Source organism: Emiliania huxleyi (assembly GCF_000372725.1).
Source record: "Emiliania huxleyi CCMP1516 unplaced genomic scaffold EMIHUscaffold_246, whole genome shotgun sequence".
NCBI classification, from domain to species: domain Eukaryota; phylum Haptophyta; order Isochrysidales; family Noelaerhabdaceae; genus Emiliania; species Emiliania huxleyi.
This window is the reverse complement of record NW_005200204.1, coordinates 85,277-103,338: the sequence shown is the minus strand read 5'-3', so window position 1 is coordinate 103,338 and position 18,062 is coordinate 85,277. Positions and strand designations below refer to the sequence as shown.

Sequence of the window (18,062 nt, the reverse complement as noted above, 5' to 3'; positions counted from 1 at the left end):
CCGCCGCCTCGCCGCTCTCGCTCGCCGTTCGCTCGCCCGCTCCCGACTTTCTACTTCCTCGTGATCCATCTCGCCGTTCGCTCGCTCGCTCGCGCTCGACCTCCTACTTCCTCATGATCCACCGCAGCCACCCTCGCCTCGCCCTCCCGCCGTCTAGTCGCTCGCTCGCCGCTCGCTCGCACGTTCGCGCTCGACCTTCTACTTCCTCGTGATCCACCGCCGCCACCCTCGCCTCGCCCTCCCGACGCCTAGCCGCTCGCCTGCCGCTCGCTCGCACGTTCGCGCTCGACCTTCTACCTCCTCGTGATCAACCCGCCGCCACCCTCGCCCCCCGCCGCCTAGCCGCTCGCTCGCCGTTCGCTCCGCCGCTCGCGCCAGACCTTCTACCTCCTCGTGATCCACCCGCCGCCACCCTCGCCTCGCCCTCCCGCCACCTAGCCGCTCGCTCGCTCCTATCCGTGCCACGCCTATCCGTGATCCTGCCGTTACCGCGCCGTCCTTGCTCCTCCCTGCCGTGCCGCTCCTTCCTCCGTGCCGCGCCGCCCTTGCCGTTTAGCCCGCCGCCCCCCCTGCCGTCCGTTACCGCCGTGCCGCCGTACCGCCCACGCCGCCGCCGCCCTCCACCCCCTCCATACCGCCGCCACCGCTGCTCACGCCGCCGCCGCCCTCCACCTCGCCCACGCCGCCGCTACCCTCCACCTTCTTCCCACCGCCGCCGCCGCCGCTCACGCCTCCGCCGCCTTCCATCTCGCCCACGCCTCCGCCGCCCTCCACCTCTCCCATGCCGCCCCCCCGCCCTCCACCTCGCCCACCCCTTTGCCACCACCCTCTCCTTCGCTCACCCCTTTGCCACCACCCTCTCCTTCGCCGCCCCTCGCCCCCACCGTTCTCCACCTCCATCCCTCACCCTCCCCCCGCCCTACCGACCCACCCACCGCCCACCCATGCCAACTTCCGCCCTCCCGCCGCCCTCGCTTGGCGCCCATCCCACCCTCCGCCCTCGCCCTCCGCCCCTGCCCTGGCTGGCCTGGGTGGCATCTCCGCATCATCACGCGCCAAGTGGGAGGGAAGTGGACGGGGCCCTGAGCCGACCTAGCCCTAAACGGAATGGGGCGCCCAACACGTGCCCGGATTACTGTGCCTTCCCCGGGTGCAGCCTTTCGGTTCGTGAAGGGTCGGTGCGAGTCGTGCTTTCCTCGATCCCCCGCCCTCCCCCGCCATCTCCGCCGCTTTGGCTCTACAGCCTTTACCACCGGGAGGCGGCGAGGCGAAATCAGACTCGGTCGAGAGACCCCAGATTGGCATCCATGCCTCTCTGGACAGGGTGGCCCGCCACAACGACCCCTGGAATTGCGACTCGCCGCTTTCCTCCCGCTGTGATCCTGTGTGAGCTCTGTGTCTTGATTTGCCAACAACATACCTAAACACACACACACACACACACACACACACACAGTGTATCTAGCTCTTACGTACATTGCCAAACATACCGGTGTAGTCAAAGTACCACCCCGCCAGCACGGCCAAATCCAAACTTCTCGCCCGAGAACGAGCACGCCGCCCCAAGACACCTCCTCACACGCTCGCCGCTCAATGCTGCGCCAGTTATTCGTCGCGGTCCTGTGCGTCTCCACCGCTGCCTCCTTCGTCGAGGTCCCTTCTTTCCCGTCCGCGCCCGACGAGGCGGAGCGCTGCCACTGCGATGCCGGCTGCGCGGAGCGCGGCGACTGCTGCGACGCCGCCGTCACGCTGTGCTTCGACGCTCGCCGGCTCGACGTCGCTGCCAACAACTCGACCGCGCCGGCGGACGCTCCCAGCAGCTCGCCCATGGACAGCAATGCGAGCCAGCCCGAGCTCGCCGCGCCGCCGCAAAAGCCGCACGCGGAGCATGAGCACGAGGCGGCCGCGGGGAACGGGAGCAAGCACGATCAGCACGCTGCGGCGGCGGCCCGCAAGCCGCACGCGCACGACGAGCGCGAGGCCGAGAAGGATGGCAAGGGTGGCGACAAGGGCGCTGAGAAGGCCGACAAGGCCGACAAGGGGCGGGAGGCCAAGGCCGACAAGGCCAAGGGCGCCAAGGAGAAGAAGGAGAGGAGCAAGCCGGCGGCGGCGGAGAGCTCGGACAGGGGGAAGGGGAAGGGGAAGGCCGAGCCGGCGAGCAGAGAAGGCAGAAAGGGCAAGGACCGGAGCCTGCTCCTCCTCGGCTGCACGCTGCTCTTCCTCGTCCCGATCAGCGTCTCGCTCGCGATGGTGATGCGCGCGCGCGGCTGCTGCGGGACGCGCTTCTCGAGGCTCGCACGCGACGAGCCGAACGGCAGCGCTGGGCCGAGCCGGCTGACGCCCGTCACCGAGGAGCAGGCGCTCGAGATGATCGAGGCGCCGCGGTGAGGAGCCGGAGAGGCAGCGCGGAGGGCGTGGTGGCGGAGGGCGTGGTGGCGGCCTCACGAGGGAGAGGGGGAGCACCCCCTCCCTGCGAGAGCGGGTGGCGTTGCCTCCACCCACTTGCTTTCGAGCGCGCCGCGATCGCCGCTCCGATGAGCCTGACAACCTGAGCCGCAGCGGAGGGGCCGCGAGGGCCGGGCGCCATCATGCATCTTTGACTTCTTAGGCTTGAGAGAGGGAGCGCGAGAGCGGCAGAGAGCTGGAGAGTGAACTTTGAACAGCACGGGCCAACGACTTTTGCGCAGAGCTACAGCCTACACCAGCTTCAGAGCTTCCAGAGTGCAAAGAGCAAAAACAAACAAACAATCCCCAGAGAGGCAGAGCAGTGCGGTAGACAGGTTGCACCCGGCGGCACGGGCAACGGGCAGGCCCGGGCCTAAAAAAAGAAAGAAACCAGACAACATAGGTAGGTAGGTAGAAAGGTGAAGAACAGGCAACAGCCAGGCTCGGACTGGACACCAACGCGGTATGGGTGGACGCTGGACAGATGATGACGACACGCACGAGCGACACACAGACACAAACAAGCTCACAAGACACACAGCAAAAACACCCAAACACAACATTCTCTCTCTCACACAGCCAGCTGGCTGCCACACACCCTGAGTTGGCGTACACATAACTCAAGGCCACATCCTCCCTGTCGCCCCCCCCAGCACTCCAAGGTGCCAAGAGAAACAAACAAGGGCACAACAAACAACAGACGACAGGAAGTGACATGTGAGGCTAGAGCAGCATGCTCCACCTCTAGCAATCTCTCCGGCCGGCGAGGCACGGACGAGACCGTATGTGGGGTCTAGTGAGGTGTCTAAGGACGCCCTCCTCATGGGCTAGCTGCCTGCGGCTAGCCCTAATCTCGCACTCACGGACAGTGACAATCAAATGGGTGAGTGTTTGCGAGCTGAGGCGCGTGTGCTAACTAATTCTAGGCCGCACGTCGTGGCAGTATGACGTAGGTAGACGTGCGACTGCAGCGCGCCCACCACAGTCTCGGTGGGGCGCGTGTTAGCGATAGAGTTGCGGGGAGAGCCATTCCCGACTTTTGGAGGCGGCCCCCAGAACATACCTTAGACAAAAAGAATCGCATCGAGCCACGCCGCGAAGCTCGCAGCGTCGCCACGCACACAACGTCGCCACGCACACAATCTCTCTTCGCGCAATGTGGCGCAACCGCCTCCCACGCTTGGCCATCGGCGCGGCCGGCGTGACGGCTGCCTCTCTCAGTCGCTCGCTCGCGAGCTCCGACGCCGCCTCGCCGCCAGACGCGACACCGCCAGAAGCGGTGGCGGCGGAGAAGCCTCCGGAGGCCAAGGAGAAGCCTCCCTGCCTGCACACGCACTTGGTCGCCGACTCGTCGTCCGAGGTGATGCGGCGCTACCCGCCCGCACACGAGCGGCAGCTCGCTGAGCGCGTCCTCCTCCGCCCGTGCGTCGACGTTGAGCGAGAGTCGACGACGATGCGGGTGCTGGCCTACGCTCGCGACGGAAGCTCCGAGTCGCTGCTGCTCGCGTTGGGCGAGCGCCTGTGGCCCGAGGGAGCAGCGCTGCACCCGGGTGGCGTCGGCTACCCCGTCCTTCCAATCTCGCTCGCTAAGCTCCCCGAGCCTCCCGAGCCGCCGGAGCCGCCCGAGCCGCCTGCCGAGTCTTCGGAGGCTAGGCCGGCGGCGGGCGCTGCGGAAGGAGAAAAGGGCGCGGCCGGGGGGGGGGAGGAGGAGGAGGAGGAGGAGGAGGCCGTCATCTTGGTCACCCCTGCGTGGGAGCAAGCCGAGTCCCTCTGGAGGCAGCTCGAGGCAACGCCTCCCCTTCGCCTCGCTCCCGCCTCCTCGCCTCCTCGCCTCCTCCCCTTCCCGACCCCCGCCCGCCTCTCCTGCCCACTTCCACGCCCGTCCGCCAGGCGGTCGGCATCCTCGAGCTCGAGCGAGACGCAGAGGCGCTTCCCGTGGCGGCGAGGCTCATGCACGGCGGAGGCGGAGCCGGTGGGAAAGGGAGCCCCCGCCTTCAGAGACATGTCCGCGACACGTCCGCGACATGTCCCGCAGGCGGCCGCTGGACAGGGGAGCTGCCTCCTGCCGCGGCCGGCGCTGTGGCAGGCGGCGGCGGGTGCGGGAGGCTGGCCACCCTCGCCCCCGCCGCACCTCTGAGGCGAGGGGTAGCTCTGCTGTGTAGGGCGAGTCGAGGTTGAGGTCTTTGGCGAGGGAGGAGGGCCGGCGTGGGAGGTGCGCGCCACGACTGCGGCGCCGGAGTGCGGGTTTTGCCGTTTCATGAAGGGTGGGCCGTGCAAGGCTCCTTTCGAGGCGCGCCGCCGCCACACTTCTGAGACAGTTCCGAGACACCGAGACACTTCCGAGACACTTCCTGCAGGCGTGGGAGGCCTGCATCGAGACACTTCCGAGACACTTCCGAGATAGTTCCGCCCCTTCCCGCAGGCGTGGGAGGCCTGCATCGAGGCTGCGCGCGGCAACGGGGAGGACTTTGTGGAGCTGTGCGGCGCCGCGACGCTCGAGCTCAAGCGCTGCACCGACGAGCACCCAGAGTACTATGGCGCTCTCGGCGGCGAGGGCGAGGCGGCCGGTGGCGGCGGCGAGGGCGGCGGCGAGGGCGGCGACGAGGGCGGCGACGAGGGCGGCGGCGGTGCGAAAGAGGCTGCCTCGGAGCAGGCGGCAGCCCCGGAGCCCGCGGTGGCGCCGCCGGTGCGGAGGAAGAGTCGGTACGGAGGCGCCTTCGAGTCGGAGGAGCTTGCCGCGCCGACGAGCGAGCCGCGGTACGGGGGCGCCTTCCGCAAGTAGCACAAGCCGGAAGCCCTTGATCGGCGGGCGCCAACATGCGGCCGCGTCGGTGGCTGGAGGGCTGCAGGGGTGCTGCGCCGGCGCCGCTTTCTCGGTCTCAAGAGTGGCGAGGCGTTCCTCGCCACTGAAGTTCGTTGTCAGAGTTGCGTCGCCGTCGGCCGCCACGCCAGGCAGCCCGAAAGCCGAATGCGGCAGCGCCGGGTAGGCCGGGGAGACATACGTGTATGTTCGCATGTCGCCCGGGGCTCGCACCCCCCGGCCCATGCCCCGGCGCGGCCACGGCCGCCCGGCTTGCCGCCCGCGCGAACACGCCCGTCCGAAGCATATCACGTTTTATTTTGCACCCACTCAAAATACTCACAAAAAGGAGAGACGCTCGCGGCTCGCGGGGCCTCGCGGGGCGCTCGCTCGTCTCTCGAGCGGGGGCCGGGCGGCGCGCGCTAAACGATTAACGAACGCTCACGCGTCGTCTCGGCACGCGCCACGCCGACGCGGCAAGAGTCGAGGCGCAGCGAATAGCACAGCACTCTCAGTGCCCCGCCGCCGCCGGGTCGTGCCATCGCACGAGGCGGTGGGCGGGCGCCAATCTGATCACGGCGTATACGAGGACAAAGGTGACGGCGAACACCTTCGCGGCGAGCATCGGCAGCGACGGCAGCGTCGTCCGCAGCAGCAGCATCGTGGTTTCGCTGTAAGCGCGCCAGGCACCTGGGCGCAATGAGAGGGGGGGGGGGGGGGGCAAGAGCCGCAGCGCCGGTGTAATCTCGGGACGGCTCGGATGATCTAGTGTGACCTCGCACCGTCCGCCTCGTGCGCCGGGTGTAGTCTCGGGTGTGATCTCGGGTGTGATCTCGGGTGTGATCTCGGCTGGTCTCGCACCCTCCGCCTCGTAGGTGCGCAGCAGCTTCGCCATCGGAGAGTCCGCCCCCGCCAGCCGGCCCTCCTGCCCCGCCAGCCAGGCCGCCGGGCCGTGCCCTCCCTGCGACGGCCCGCGCCCCGCGTGCAGGCAAGACGCGGCACAGTGCTCGAGCATGTACGACGGGTTGTTGACGCACTCGCCTCCAGAGGCCCACTGCGGACAGCGCGCCGCCCGGTCGGCCTGGGCCGGGTCGGCCTGAGCCGCGTCGCTGCCCGCCTGCGCCGTGAGGTAGGGCAGCAGATCCGGCAGCGGCAGATCCGGCAGCGGAGTCGAGAGCGCGACGCCAACGTAGGCGAGGGCGAGCAAGACTGTGGCGGCGACGGCGAGGAGAGGGAGAGCGAGTTCGCCGCGCGGGCGAGGCAGCTGCAGCACGCCGGCGAGGTGCTGCCGCGCGGCCGCGAGGGCGAGGCACGAGAGGAAGAGCGAGACGGAGCTCACGCCGACGAGCGCGTCGAGCGCGTCGAGCGCGTCGAGCGGCGAGTCGGCGGCGGGGTGGGCGCCAAGGCCCTCGCCGCCGCCCGCCCCAGCTGGCGCCGCGTCGGTCGCGCGCGCTGGAGGCGCGGTGAGCGCCCACAGGTTCTGCTGCAGGAAGAAGACGAAGAAGCCGACGAAGGCGGCGAACCAGAGCGCGAGCAGCTTGCGCGGCGCGAGCAGAAAGGCGACCAGCTCGGCGGCGGGCGGCAGCAGCGGCGCGGCAGCCAGTTCCGCGGCTCCGCCCTGCGCGCCCTCGGCTGGCAGCGCGGCGCGGCCGAGCACTGCGGCGACAATCCTCTCGTCGAGCCGCGTCGGCGGCGCGGCGGAGCGCGAGAAAGCGGTCACCTCGGGCGTGTCACGCCGGGCTCGATGCGCCGCGACGCCGCTCCTTCCGGCGTGGCGCTCGACCGCCGCCTTGAGGGCAAACGAGAGCGCCACGTGCGCCATCGGCGTGCCGCAGGTCGGGCACGGGTCTCTGCCACGCTCCATCCATGCTGCAACGCAGCCAGCGCAAAAGCTGTGGCCGCATGGGAACGACGTGCAGGGATCGAGAAGCAAGTCGAGACAAATGGCGCAACTCAGCTCATCCGGCACGGGCGGTTCCGAGTCGACCGCATCCTCCGTGTCGCGTGCGGGCATATACACACAAGGTCGCTTGTGGGGGGCGCAAGGCCACAGCCGCGCAAGAGGCCACAAAACCTGCGGGTACTGCGAGTAAAAGAATTTAAAGGCTGGCGGGCGCCGGACTCAAAAGACACCTGGCTCCACACACAACACTTCTCCTTAAAATCCCTGTGTGGTGGCGGCGTGCCGTCCTCCCATCCCTCCCTTGCCTTGTCTGTTTTCTTTCTTTCTTTCTTTTCAAAAGACACCCGCACGACACTGGGAAAGGAGAGTGGACCTGAGCAACGACATGGACGCTTGGAGGCAAATGATCGGAGTGGGAGTCAGAAATGTGGTCCTTGGCTTGCGCGAGGAGAGCTCGATACACTCGAGGGGCCAAAACATGCCGCGAGGAGGGCGGAGTTACGCAGAGAGGCGAGAGAAGCAGCGAGAGCAAGGGATCGGCAGACGGCAGCGGCGTCTCAGAACGAGGCCGAGGAGAGCGATGAGTCAGAGGATGAAACAGCAGGAGAGAGAACGAGGACGAGAGTGAGAATTCTTAAAATACAAGCCTCTCTCACAGCACACTGGCACGACAAGGGCGCGGACTGGCGCGGACTGTGTGAGAAGAACGCGAGGTGGCATGAAGGTCGCTGCGATAATTGGTGAGAAACTGCGAAGAGAGATAGGAAGTGGTAGACGCCCGAGGGTGGGCGACGGCTAGCACCACACTTCTCCCCTTGAAATCCCTGTGTGGTGGCGGCGTGCCGTCCTCCCATCCCTCCCTTGCGGTTTGCAAAACAAACTTTTCATCACGTCGATGTTTCGCTTTCATAACCCGAAGATTGCCCTCGAAAACATGATTCCAGAAGGGGCCCAAATCATGCTGGATCTCGATCAGGGCTTCGCCGAGGCTCCGCTGCACGTCACCACATCCAACTTCTTCACGAATCCCGTAAACTCCAACGGCGAGGTGGTCGTCTTCGGCGTCGCCTTCGGAGGGGCTTTGCAACCGCCGTCCACGCTCACCTTTGTGAGGCCCAGCGACAACACCGTGCTCAAGCAGTGCGACCTGACGTACAACGACGGCCCTGCGTACATCAACAATTTCGCAATCGTCGACGAGCACATCGTTGCCGGAATCTCCGACGGCGGCATGGTAGAGAACTCGGTGGGCAGCGACGGCGTGCCAGGCTATTTTTCGGCGGCCTCGTACAACAAGTACGCCGAAATCGACCTCGCGTCGTGCGCGATCACGGCGAAGCACGATGTCAACTACATTCTCGGCACGAAGCACATTTTGGGCAGGACCTTTTATCTGTCGGGCGATTTCAAGTTTTACGAAGTCGACGGCGGCGTTGTGTCAATGATCGTCGACGTGCGGGACGAGTACAATGGTCGCTCGCCGCCTCCCGCGCGTTCCGTCGCCCCCGATTTCGAAACCGCCGTCATGACGGGCGGGCCCAGCATCGACAACTTCTTCGTGGACAATGTCGGAGACGAAGTATACGCCACCTTTTCCATCGGCTCCACGCTGTACACGCGCAAATTGCCGTGACCGCTCCTGCAGCGCGGCGGTCGCATCGTCGACGCGCGCGTCGCACAGCAGCGACGCGCGCACCGCGCGCACCGCCTCGGGCAGGCGGGTGTCGTGCGCGTCTCACGGCCGGGCCGCGGGACGGGGAGGGAGGGGCGTCGATCCGTAAATCCGTAAATCCGTACATTTGTAACCAAAAAACACGAGAGACCCCCCCCCCGCTTCAATACAGTGCGTTGCGACACACCCTTCCTGGCTGACGGTCGAGCAGTGTGCAAGCCGCGTGCGCCCATTCTGGCCTCGCCAAGCTTGGAACATGGGAGTTAATGATGCTTGGGATCTAGGTCTACAACCACTGACGTGAGTGGATCCACATTCGCGTCATAAGGCATCCTGGCCCGCTGCGGCCACAGCCAGCATTGCGTAGCGACGCACTGTGTGTGGCTGGCAGCAAGCAAACTCAAATGACGACGGGTTGCAGCCTCGTAGCTCAACATTGTGCATGAGGAAGGTTGATAGAAGCAGCATCAGCCACACAACCAACAGCTTCTGGAGAGTATGCTTAGCGCAAGCAGCCGGTGATCAAAGGCGCGTGTTGCTGTCGGTGGCAGTGTGCCCGAGAGGGACGCCAGCGCTTCGGTGCGTGGCTTCGGGGTGGTCGCGCAATTTCCACCGCTCAACTTGGAGGCAGTGTGTCTAGTAGCGTGCTACAGCTATGACGGTGGACCTCACTGGGGCGCGGACGTGCGACGACCGGATGTCGCTGCGTGGCTGTGGCTGGGTGGCTGAGGCTGCGTGGCTATGGCTGCGTGGCTGTGGTTGTGGATGCGTAGCTGTGCTGGGATCGAAAGACGAAACCGCGTCCCAGTGGAGCTCGTGTGCAGAGCGCGCTCCGGAGCTCTGTGGCGGAGAATTTGAAGGGAACGTGGTGGCTTCCCACCGCCTCTGTATGTACCCAATAAAGTGCTAACACGACCCTCGGGTAGCATGGGGTGTGTGGCGAGCGCACGGAGGCGCAGTTAGGCCGCCGTGATATCGCCCTTCCGGGCACCCCGTTTCGGTAGAGCCGTCGTTTAGGGGTTAACCGTGACCGCAACTTCTCTTCCAACTTATCGCAATATAAGGGCTGTTCCGAGAGAGAGGCTCCGGGTCTCAGCGCCTCAGGTGGGCCCAGTGGCCGGTGTTCTGAATAACAAATAGAAAGCGCCGCTGGCAACCGAGCGTGAGTGAGTGGCCAAGATCGTATCACCTTCTCTGGCTCTTCAGAAGATCTGGCTCTGGCTCATGCCCCGCCGCATTATGCTCTCGCCGCCGCCGCCGTGCCGGCGGAAATAATTATATTAAGGTTCTTCGGGCCCCTTTAGGGGGGCAAACCCTGCCCGGCCCCTAGAACCCCAGGTAAGGCCCAGGTGTGGCCTAGGGCATCAGAAGGGACCAAGAGGAGTCCAGTCTGAGCCATAGAGCCCATGTCTTTGCCCCCGAAGGTCGCGTTCAAATGCCCGGAACGGACGTTACAGTGGTGTCCGGCCGGCGCGATCACCGAGCTGTGACGCTCAGGGAAGCCTGATGAGGTACTGGTTTCTTTGCCCAGGCCTGGCCTACGACCCATGCTGGATCAGCTGAGCAAGGTTTGGGGAGAATCCTATATTGGGATCTTCAGATATTTTGACGGATGACCAAAATCACCCCGTTTTTGCCCATTTTCGGTGAGAAGTAACGTACCGCCGTAGTGGTGCTGAATTGATCTGGCAGTGTTTGCGCTCGGGCTCGCTCATGCCGACTGGTGGAGGAACGTGTGGAGCCGCCTGGCGTTTTGCTCGCCGAGCAGCTCCGCCAAGCGGCCGAGCGACAGCTGCGAGAGCTCGTGCATGTTGGTTACCGCGTTCATCAGCCGGCGGTAATTGTGCGCGTGCACGCCCGGCATCGAGCGCAGCAAGTCCTGCGGCGTCATGTTGAAGAGCTGGCCCGCAGCTTGCTCGGCGTGAGTGCCGACCGCCGCCGCCTTGTCGACGTCGGGTTCGGGCGCGCCGCGCTTGAGCGCGTCAAAGATGGCGATCGTGTGCAGGGGGCGGCGCGACCAGAGCAGCCGCAGCTTTGGGAAGTGGAGCAGCAGCAAGCACAGCTTGGAGGTGGTCGAGTTGGGAGAGAGATCGGCGGCGAGCTCGGCGCGCCTGCAGGCAGGATCCGTGGGCAGGGTCGGGGGGCGGCCACGCCAGAGAGGCCTGCCGCCACCGCGGCGCGCGTCGCGAGAGCAAACGGCCGGTTCTCGTCGAACTCGAGGAGGAGGGTCGGCCTGCGCACGGCGCTGCCCCTGTGAAGAGACGCCGTTCACACCTCCGCCCCTCTGGCGCCCTCGAGGGGGGGTCGCCTCCGGTACGTGCGCAGCATCGAGGAATCTCGGGTCATCTCGGGCAATCTCGGGTCATCTCGGGTCGCCTCCGGTACGTGCGCAGCATCGCCTCCGCCTGGTTGTAGAGTCGGCCCGAGGCGAGCGATTGCACCTGGACGAGCGGCCACAGCACGGGCTCGGCCCGCGTGCGTGGAGAGGAGGGCGGGTAGGGGCGAGAGGGCGGCGGCGGCACCAGGTCGGGGAGGGCCTTGCGCTCGACCACGAGGTCGGGGGCAAGGACGTAGTCACCGACCTCGAGCGTCGCCTGCTCACACCGCCGCACCGTGAGCAGCGCCTCGCCGCGGCAGCCGTCCCTCCCCGCCTCGAGCGTCGCCGGCCGCAGCGTCACGCCGTGCAGCTGCAGCATGTTGGGCAGCGCCGAGCGGAACTCGCGCAAATCCACCACGGCTGTCGGGGCACCTCGAGAGGAGGAGGCGCGAGCGCGGCCTCCGCGCAGCGTCGCCGCGTTGCTGCCTGCACTCGCCTCCTCCTCGAGGCGGAGCTGGGGCGGCAGCTGCTGCGCCGTGCGGCCCTCCCACTCCGAGGGCAGCGCCATCCGCCCTACGAGAGCACGGCACGGCTGGGGCACAGCTGGGGGCACAGCTGGGGGCAGGCGTGGCGCGGCGGGAGGGGGGGGCGGGCGGGGGGGGGGGGGGCCGGGAACCCTTTGCGAGGATGAGCCCCTCGAAGGCCTCCTTCTCCGCGGTGAGGTCGGAGCGGTAGCCTTGCTCCTCGACAGAATCGGCAAGCACCTGCTCACGGCTTGACGCGTCAACATCGTCTACTCACAGCTTGCTGCTCCCCGCAGAGTTGGCCAGCGCCAGAAAATAGACTCGCATACACACGCCGCCGCATCGCCGCGCCTGCTCGAGCTCGATCGCTCGGACCATCGCCGGCTCGGGGTCGTAGAGCAGCACGTGCCGCGGCGCGAGGGACGAGAGGAGGCCGAAGGCGCGCCCTCCGTGCTGCACGAGGGCGACCTCGACGCCGAGCGCGTCGAACAGCTCAAACCGCGCGCCGCTCTCCGCCTCCTCGTCGCCGTCGTCATTGTCGCCGCCGCCGCCGCCGGCTGCAGAAGCGCCTGCTGCTCCGCAAGCACTCAACCTCAGTGCTGCGATGACTTGGGCGGCGAGGCAGAGCTGCAGCTGCTGAACCTCCACCCCCGCCTCCCCCGCCTCCTCCGCCTCCGCCTCCAGGCGCGGTCTTGCGCTTGCGCCCTCGCCCCTCGCGGCCGCGGCCGCCCCTGCCTCTGGCATCGCCGCCGCCGCCGCCCGCGCCGCCGCCGCCGCTTGCACTCCCGCCGCCGCCTGCGCCGCCGCCGCCGCCGCGACCCGACGCCCACCCTTGGTCAGGCTGGTTCCGAGGGTTTTGCGGGGCTGCCTCGGCTCCCGGAAGCGCGCTCGGGCCACCGCCTCCCTCCGAGAGCGACGCGTGCGAAGAGGCGAGTCGCTCGGCGGCGGCGCGTAGCAGCGACGCCTGTTGTCAGGGCAACTCTAGCCCCAACCCTAACCCTAACCCTAACCCTACCCTCCAACGCCTCTTTTCGGGGCAACTCCTCAGCTCCTCAGGCGGACGTTGTCGGGGGCAAACGCGCCAGCTGGGCACGCGCGGCGCGGACGGCTAGCGGGGCCAGCTGGAGTGGAAGCGAACGCACCTCATGTTGGCGACTCGAGAGCAGGCAGCCCGCCTAGACACTTCCTAGACACTTCCTAGACACTTCCTAGACACTTCCTCGAGAGCAGGCAGCCCGCCGGCGTCTGCGAGCGAGAGCGGCGGCCCACCCAACGCACGAGAGTGGCCTACGAGGGCGGGCGGGCGTGTCGAGGCGCCATCGGAGCGTGTGGGATCACCTCTGTAAACGGACGCAGCCTCGAGGAGGGGGCGAGCGCCGTAGCTCAGCAGCTGCCGCACCGCGACCGCAGTGCGTGCATCTCGGACGAGCAGCAGCACCGGCGGCTCGCCTATGGGAAGGTTCCTGGAAGCTCCCTGGAGGCTGCCTGGAAGGCTCGCCACGCCCACACCGCTCGCCGCCTCCACCGCCTCCCCCACCGCCGCCGCCTCCTCCACCGCCTCCACCGCCGCCGCCTCCTCCGCCGCCTCCTCCACCGCCTCCTCCGCCGCCTCCTCCACCGCCTCCTCCACCGCCTCCTCCGCCCTGTCCCGCTGCGTCGCCACGGTCTGCGCTGGTGGTGCCGCCGCCGTGTGCGCTGGTGGTGCCGCCGGCGCGCTCCGAGGCGATCTCTCGCAGCAGCTGCAGCAGAGCGCTCCACTTCGGGTGCTCCTCAAGCTCGAGACGCACCTGTCGGCACAAGCCCGCCCACGGGTAGGGCGAGGGAGGAGAGGTTGCGAGCGCGCCTCCCCGCGCCGCACCCCGAGGGGAGGGCCTCCTCCCCGCGGCGCCGCGGCGCCCTCGACGCCGCCGAGGCTGTGTGACAGCTCGAGCCGGCCGCCCACGCCAGCCTCGCCGCCGCCAGCCTCGCCGCTGCCGCCGCCAGCAGCGGCAGGGGCGTCGGAGCCGCCGCTGCTGCTACTGCCCCCAGCGGCGCCCCCTCCGCTGCCGCCGGCTCCACCGCTGCCGCCGGCTCCGAGCGGCGCTGGAGGGAGGGGCGACGGGCCGCGCCTACAGGAAGGTTCCCGGAAGGTTCAGGAGGCACGCCCTGCGGGGAGGGATGGTGGACCGCGCCGCCGCGCCGGACGCGCAGCAGCGGCTGCGTGCGCTGCAGCGAGTAGACGCGCTCGCGCGCCGCGACGAAGACGGCCTGAGGGGCGCCGGCCGGGGACGTGTCCTGGACGCGGCTCTCAGGCAGGCTCCCGCGCCGCGCCGCCGCCAGCCTCGCTCGAGTGGATCACCCAGTGAGGTCGCTCCGACGGGTGCAGCGCCGTGGCGGCGTCGAGGACGGTCTCGAGGTACTCGAAGAAGGTGACCTGGCGGGACGTGTCCTGGACGCGTGAGGGGCACGCCGAGGGTCGGACTCGAGGCGCGAGGAGGCGGGTGACCGCGTCGTACCACGCGAGCAGCGAGAGGAGACGCCTACGGGAAGTGTCTAGGAAGTGACTGGGAAGTGTCTAGGAAGTACCACGCGAGCAGCGAGAGGAGACGCCTACGGGAAGGCTGCGAGACGCTTCCCGGAAGGCTCCTGGAAGGCGCCACGAGAAGCGAGGGCAGCCGCCGGATGGTCTGCAAGTCGGAGACGAGGGCGCGTGTGCGGCGGCTTGTCTTGTGCCAGATCGGGTCGAGCTGCGCGCGGACGACGCTGTCGAAGGACTTGAAGAGCGCCTGTCCGGGCGGAGAGGCGCGAGTCCGTTGAACCCTTCCCCCCTCGCCAGTCCCTCGCCAGGGAGGAGGTGCCTTCTCGGTGGTCAGCTGCGACACGTCGACTAGGAAGTGTCTAGGAAGTGTCTAGGGAGTGTCTAGGGAGTGTCTAGGAAGGCCTCCTTCTCGGTGGTCAGCTGCGACACGTCGACGGAAGGGTTCGAAGAGCGCAGCTCCCCGACGCAAGCCTCGAGCGCCTGGCCGCGGGCGATATACACATAGAGAGGGGCCGGCGGCGCTACTCTGCCCGCCCGGAGGCGTGGCCGCGCTCTCTCTTGGGTCGCGTCTCTCCTCGAGCAGCGCCATGTCTAGGAACTGTCTAGGAAGTGTCTAGGAAGTGTCTGCCTCACACCTCGAGCAGCGCCAGCTGCAGGCGACTCGCTCGCGGAGAGAGCGGGACCGACAGCTCCTCCACCTCGGGCGGCGCCGCACTCAGGCAGGCGGCCACCTCTGCGCGGAAGCGAGGCCAGAGCAGCAGCCTCCGCACGAAGAGGGTCGAGAGCAGCCGCTCGATGCGAGAATAGCCGCGCAGCAGCGGCGCGGCGTCGTCGGAGAGCGCGCGGATGGAGCCGGCGCGCGTGCGCTGGCGGTACATGCGCAGAGCAAAGGCGACGTTCGAGGTTGCCGTCACGCGGTGCGCGTTGGCGACGATGACGCCCGTCACGAGCCCGGTCGGCAGCCGCTCACAGAGCATGTCCACGACGAGGATCCGCGCCGTCACGAGCAGGACGCCGCCGCGCAGGTACCGCTCGGCGCGCTGAGGCGCCGACCACTCGTTGTTGATTGTCGGTGGCACCAGCGCCTCATCGTGGCCCGCCGCAGCCAGCTCGGAGAGCAGGAGCGCCTCGTCGTCGCGGCTCGTATTCAGGACGAGCACGAGGTTCTCCGGGCCGAGCTGCGACTCGACGAGCCGCCGCAGGACGGCGTGCACGCCGAGGCCCTTGGCGAGCACCAGCAGCGAATCCTCGGCCTCTAGCTCCGCAAGCGCGGCCTGGAGGAAGGCGGGCAGAGGGGCCGGCGGCGGTGGAGGGAGAGCCGCCTGCATTACAATAAAAAGAATTTTCCGCGGCGAAAAGAAAATCCGGCCGCGATTTGAGTTGCCGGGGATGTACAGGGGGCCGGTACCAGGTACAGTAGACTGCTTGGTGCACTCGACTACTTGAGAGTCTCTCAGCCTACTGCAGGTTGACAGAATGAAAGGGCATGAGGACTCCAATCCGGACGTCGCCTTCGAGGCGCTGGTCCGAGCTCAGCTCACGCGCATGGGCTACGACGCCAGCGCGGTGCCTGATGAGGTCGCCGGAGCCTGCCAACCTTCATGCCTTCCTCAAGCCCCCACATCCAACACTGCCTCCCCTCGCTCAGATGCTACGCGCCTTCTTGCGCGAGTACCACGCTGCGCCGCACGCGCCTCCGCCTCTGAGCGCCGCCCAGCCACCGCCTCGCGTCTCTGCCGCCGCCTACCCCGCCTCCGAACCGGTCGACGAGGCTCCTTCGGGCCTGCTCCCGGAGCGCCGCCGCGGCGACGTCGAACGCGCGTCGCCAGCCCGCGGCGCGCCCTTCTGCCGGCCTGCGGAAACGACGACCCCAACCCGCGGCTACCCTTCCCCTCCCGCGGCCCGCGGTGGCGTTGCGTCGTCTGCGACCCCGGCGTCCAGCGGGCTGGGCCGGGCGCGGCGGCGCACCCCCCGCGGCAGCGCGCCGGGGGGGGCGTCTCCGCCTCTCCCTCCCCACCGCGGGTCTGCCGGCGGCGAGTCGGTGGCCTCGAGCGGCGCGGAAGGCTCCTCTGCGTCGCTCATACGCAAGGTCGACCTGACGCCTCGCCGCCCGCGGCAGGACGTGGTCGCAAGCTACCACCGCCACGCCGCGGCCTGGAGCGGGCACCCCTTTCTGGGCCCAAGAGAGGCCGGCCGACGCACGCCCCGCAGCCCGCCGCAGCCACAACCGCCCGCTGCACAGTCGCCGTGGCGGCCTCGGAGCGTCAAGGCGCCGCCGCAGTTCGTCGTGCCGACGAGCAAGAGGCGCGACGACGTCGTCTGCGCCGTCCGCGAGCGGCTTCGCGCCTCGGAGCCCGTCGACGATGGCCGCCGCCCTGCCCGCCGCCTGACGCCAAACCACTTTGTGCCGCCGACAGAGAAGCGGCGCGACGCGCTGCGCTGGCAGGTGCGTGTGGGCATGGCTTGCGCTTACTGACGCGGAGGAGACGCGCTTTGGGTGCCACCGCTTCACAGGGCCGCAATATCGGTCCATGCTGCATGATGCCGACTCCGAGCCGGCAGCCGCGGCTTGGACGCGGCGCGAGGGGGTCGGCCGACTCGCGAGTCGGCCGACCGTCGCTCGCGGGTGGGTGTCGCTTTCCCTTGAACGTTGGTTGAATGAAGTTCCCCCACACCAAGCGTTCCCGCTGTTTCTCGATTCTCCTAGGAAGGAAGTGAGCTGTGAGGCGAAAAAAGCTCTGGGGGGAGGCGAGGGCCCTAGAGGGCATCCATGCGGGGGGGAGATGGGGTCCCATGGGCCGCCGCAGGCGCCGATTTTTTCGGGATTTTTTTCTTTTTTGCGCGATTTTTTACTTGGTTGCATGGGAATTCGCTGTACTTGCGGGCATGCTATCACGCCTTGCGACAGCCTGTCGGCGCTGCTGACCGTGCCCTGCTGCGCAATTGACCACCTGCATAGCTCGCGGCCTTAGTATCCACCATTCAGTGACGACCTGATCGTACGGCCAGTAGGAAGCAAGGTGTCCTTCCAGCGCGTGCACGCTTCTGACGCAATGCGCGTCACAAACTGCCTCGGCGACTGGCTGCTGGCACTCTCGAGGCTATGCCTACACAGCCTCGCGCGCATGGGCAGTCATACAAGAGGGACCATGCACTTTCTCAGGAGAGCGCCGGTGCCTCTCTCTTGGACCGGCAAACTTGGTGGTCTCGTGTCACCAATGTGGGACCAGTGCAGCATCGCGCCATCGACAGCTCTGAACTGCGCCTCACCACTGACCGGGAAGGCCGCCAAGTGGGCCAGCACAGGTCGCACATTGTGGCAGCAGTCAGCAGTGCATGTCTGATAGCTAGAGCAGCAGCGTCAGGGTCGCAGGGTCGGATCGTGTCAAGCCTCTCGCCCGGCCGGCCGCGTGCAGACGTCGGCCTGTCTGCTGTCTGGAGTGATCTGTCGGCGGTCAGTACGACCGATCAGGTCGGAGTTTTCTGATGGTTGGAGGGTCTATCTGTATGTACTCCTCGAGTTCTCTCCAAATCTGCCCTCTGATTAACCTAGCTTAATCGGGAAGTCGGTGCTAGCGGAGACTAGCGGAGCCGGAGCCCCGTTTCCGCACTGCTGCGCGGCGCACGGTGCCTCCGGGGGCCCCCGCCTCCCCCCAGAGGAAAAAAGACCGGTGGCGCGGCACACTTTAATGACAAAATCACAAATCTAAATGCATTTAAATAATTAAAAACCCCGCTTAGTGACAAGAGGCTAGGATCCCTAGTTCCATTTCACTGTGGCACAGCTCGCGTTACAAAACCTTGATTTGACCATTTGCGCACTATTGTACCTCTCGGTGCCTTCCAGACGCAGCTGCGACCCCGCCGAATGGACGGGCGCACA

General features: G+C 67.4%; 4 protein-coding genes across 4 annotated transcripts; 2 read left to right on the top strand and 2 right to left on the bottom strand.

Moving 5' to 3' along the window:
• Positions 1–1,593: 1,593 nt before the first annotated feature.
• On the top strand, positions 1,594–2,388 carry EMIHUDRAFT_115264 (hypothetical protein; the record flags this gene model as incomplete). The annotated part of the gene is made up of 1 exon (XM_005778412.1): positions 1,594–2,388. One exon carries the CDS (start codon positions 1,594–1,596, stop codon positions 2,386–2,388), a length of 795 nt encoding a protein of 264 aa, XP_005778469.1.
• A 1,202-nt stretch (positions 2,389–3,590) lies between these two features.
• Positions 3,591–5,507, top strand: EMIHUDRAFT_443500 (hypothetical protein). Its single transcript, XM_005778411.1, has 4 exons — positions 3,591–4,231; positions 4,336–4,417; positions 4,481–4,541; positions 4,868–5,507. Exons 1-4 carry the CDS (start codon positions 3,602–3,604, stop codon positions 5,430–5,432), a joined length of 1,338 nt encoding a protein of 445 aa, XP_005778468.1. The 5' UTR covers positions 3,591–3,601; the 3' UTR covers positions 5,433–5,507.
• Positions 5,508–5,756: 249 nt separating this feature from the next.
• Positions 5,757–7,259, bottom strand: EMIHUDRAFT_237187 (hypothetical protein; the record flags this gene model as incomplete). The annotated part of the gene is made up of 2 exons (XM_005778410.1): positions 5,757–5,935; positions 6,107–7,259. 2 exons carry the CDS (start codon positions 7,257–7,259, stop codon positions 5,757–5,759), a joined length of 1,332 nt encoding a protein of 443 aa, XP_005778467.1.
• A 3,213-nt stretch (positions 7,260–10,472) lies between these two features.
• Positions 10,473–15,507, bottom strand: EMIHUDRAFT_457443 (hypothetical protein; the record flags this gene model as incomplete). Its single annotated transcript, XM_005778409.1, has 14 exons — positions 10,473–10,931; positions 11,018–11,071; positions 11,206–11,261; positions 11,343–11,710; positions 11,814–11,901; positions 11,983–12,129; positions 12,878–12,948; positions 13,000–13,110; positions 13,325–13,448; positions 13,828–13,908; positions 14,000–14,074; positions 14,301–14,426; positions 14,609–14,659; positions 14,815–15,507. 14 exons carry the CDS (start codon positions 15,505–15,507, stop codon positions 10,532–10,534), a joined length of 2,445 nt encoding a protein of 814 aa, XP_005778466.1. The 3' UTR covers positions 10,473–10,531.
• Between the last annotated feature and the right edge of the window lie 2,555 nt (positions 15,508–18,062).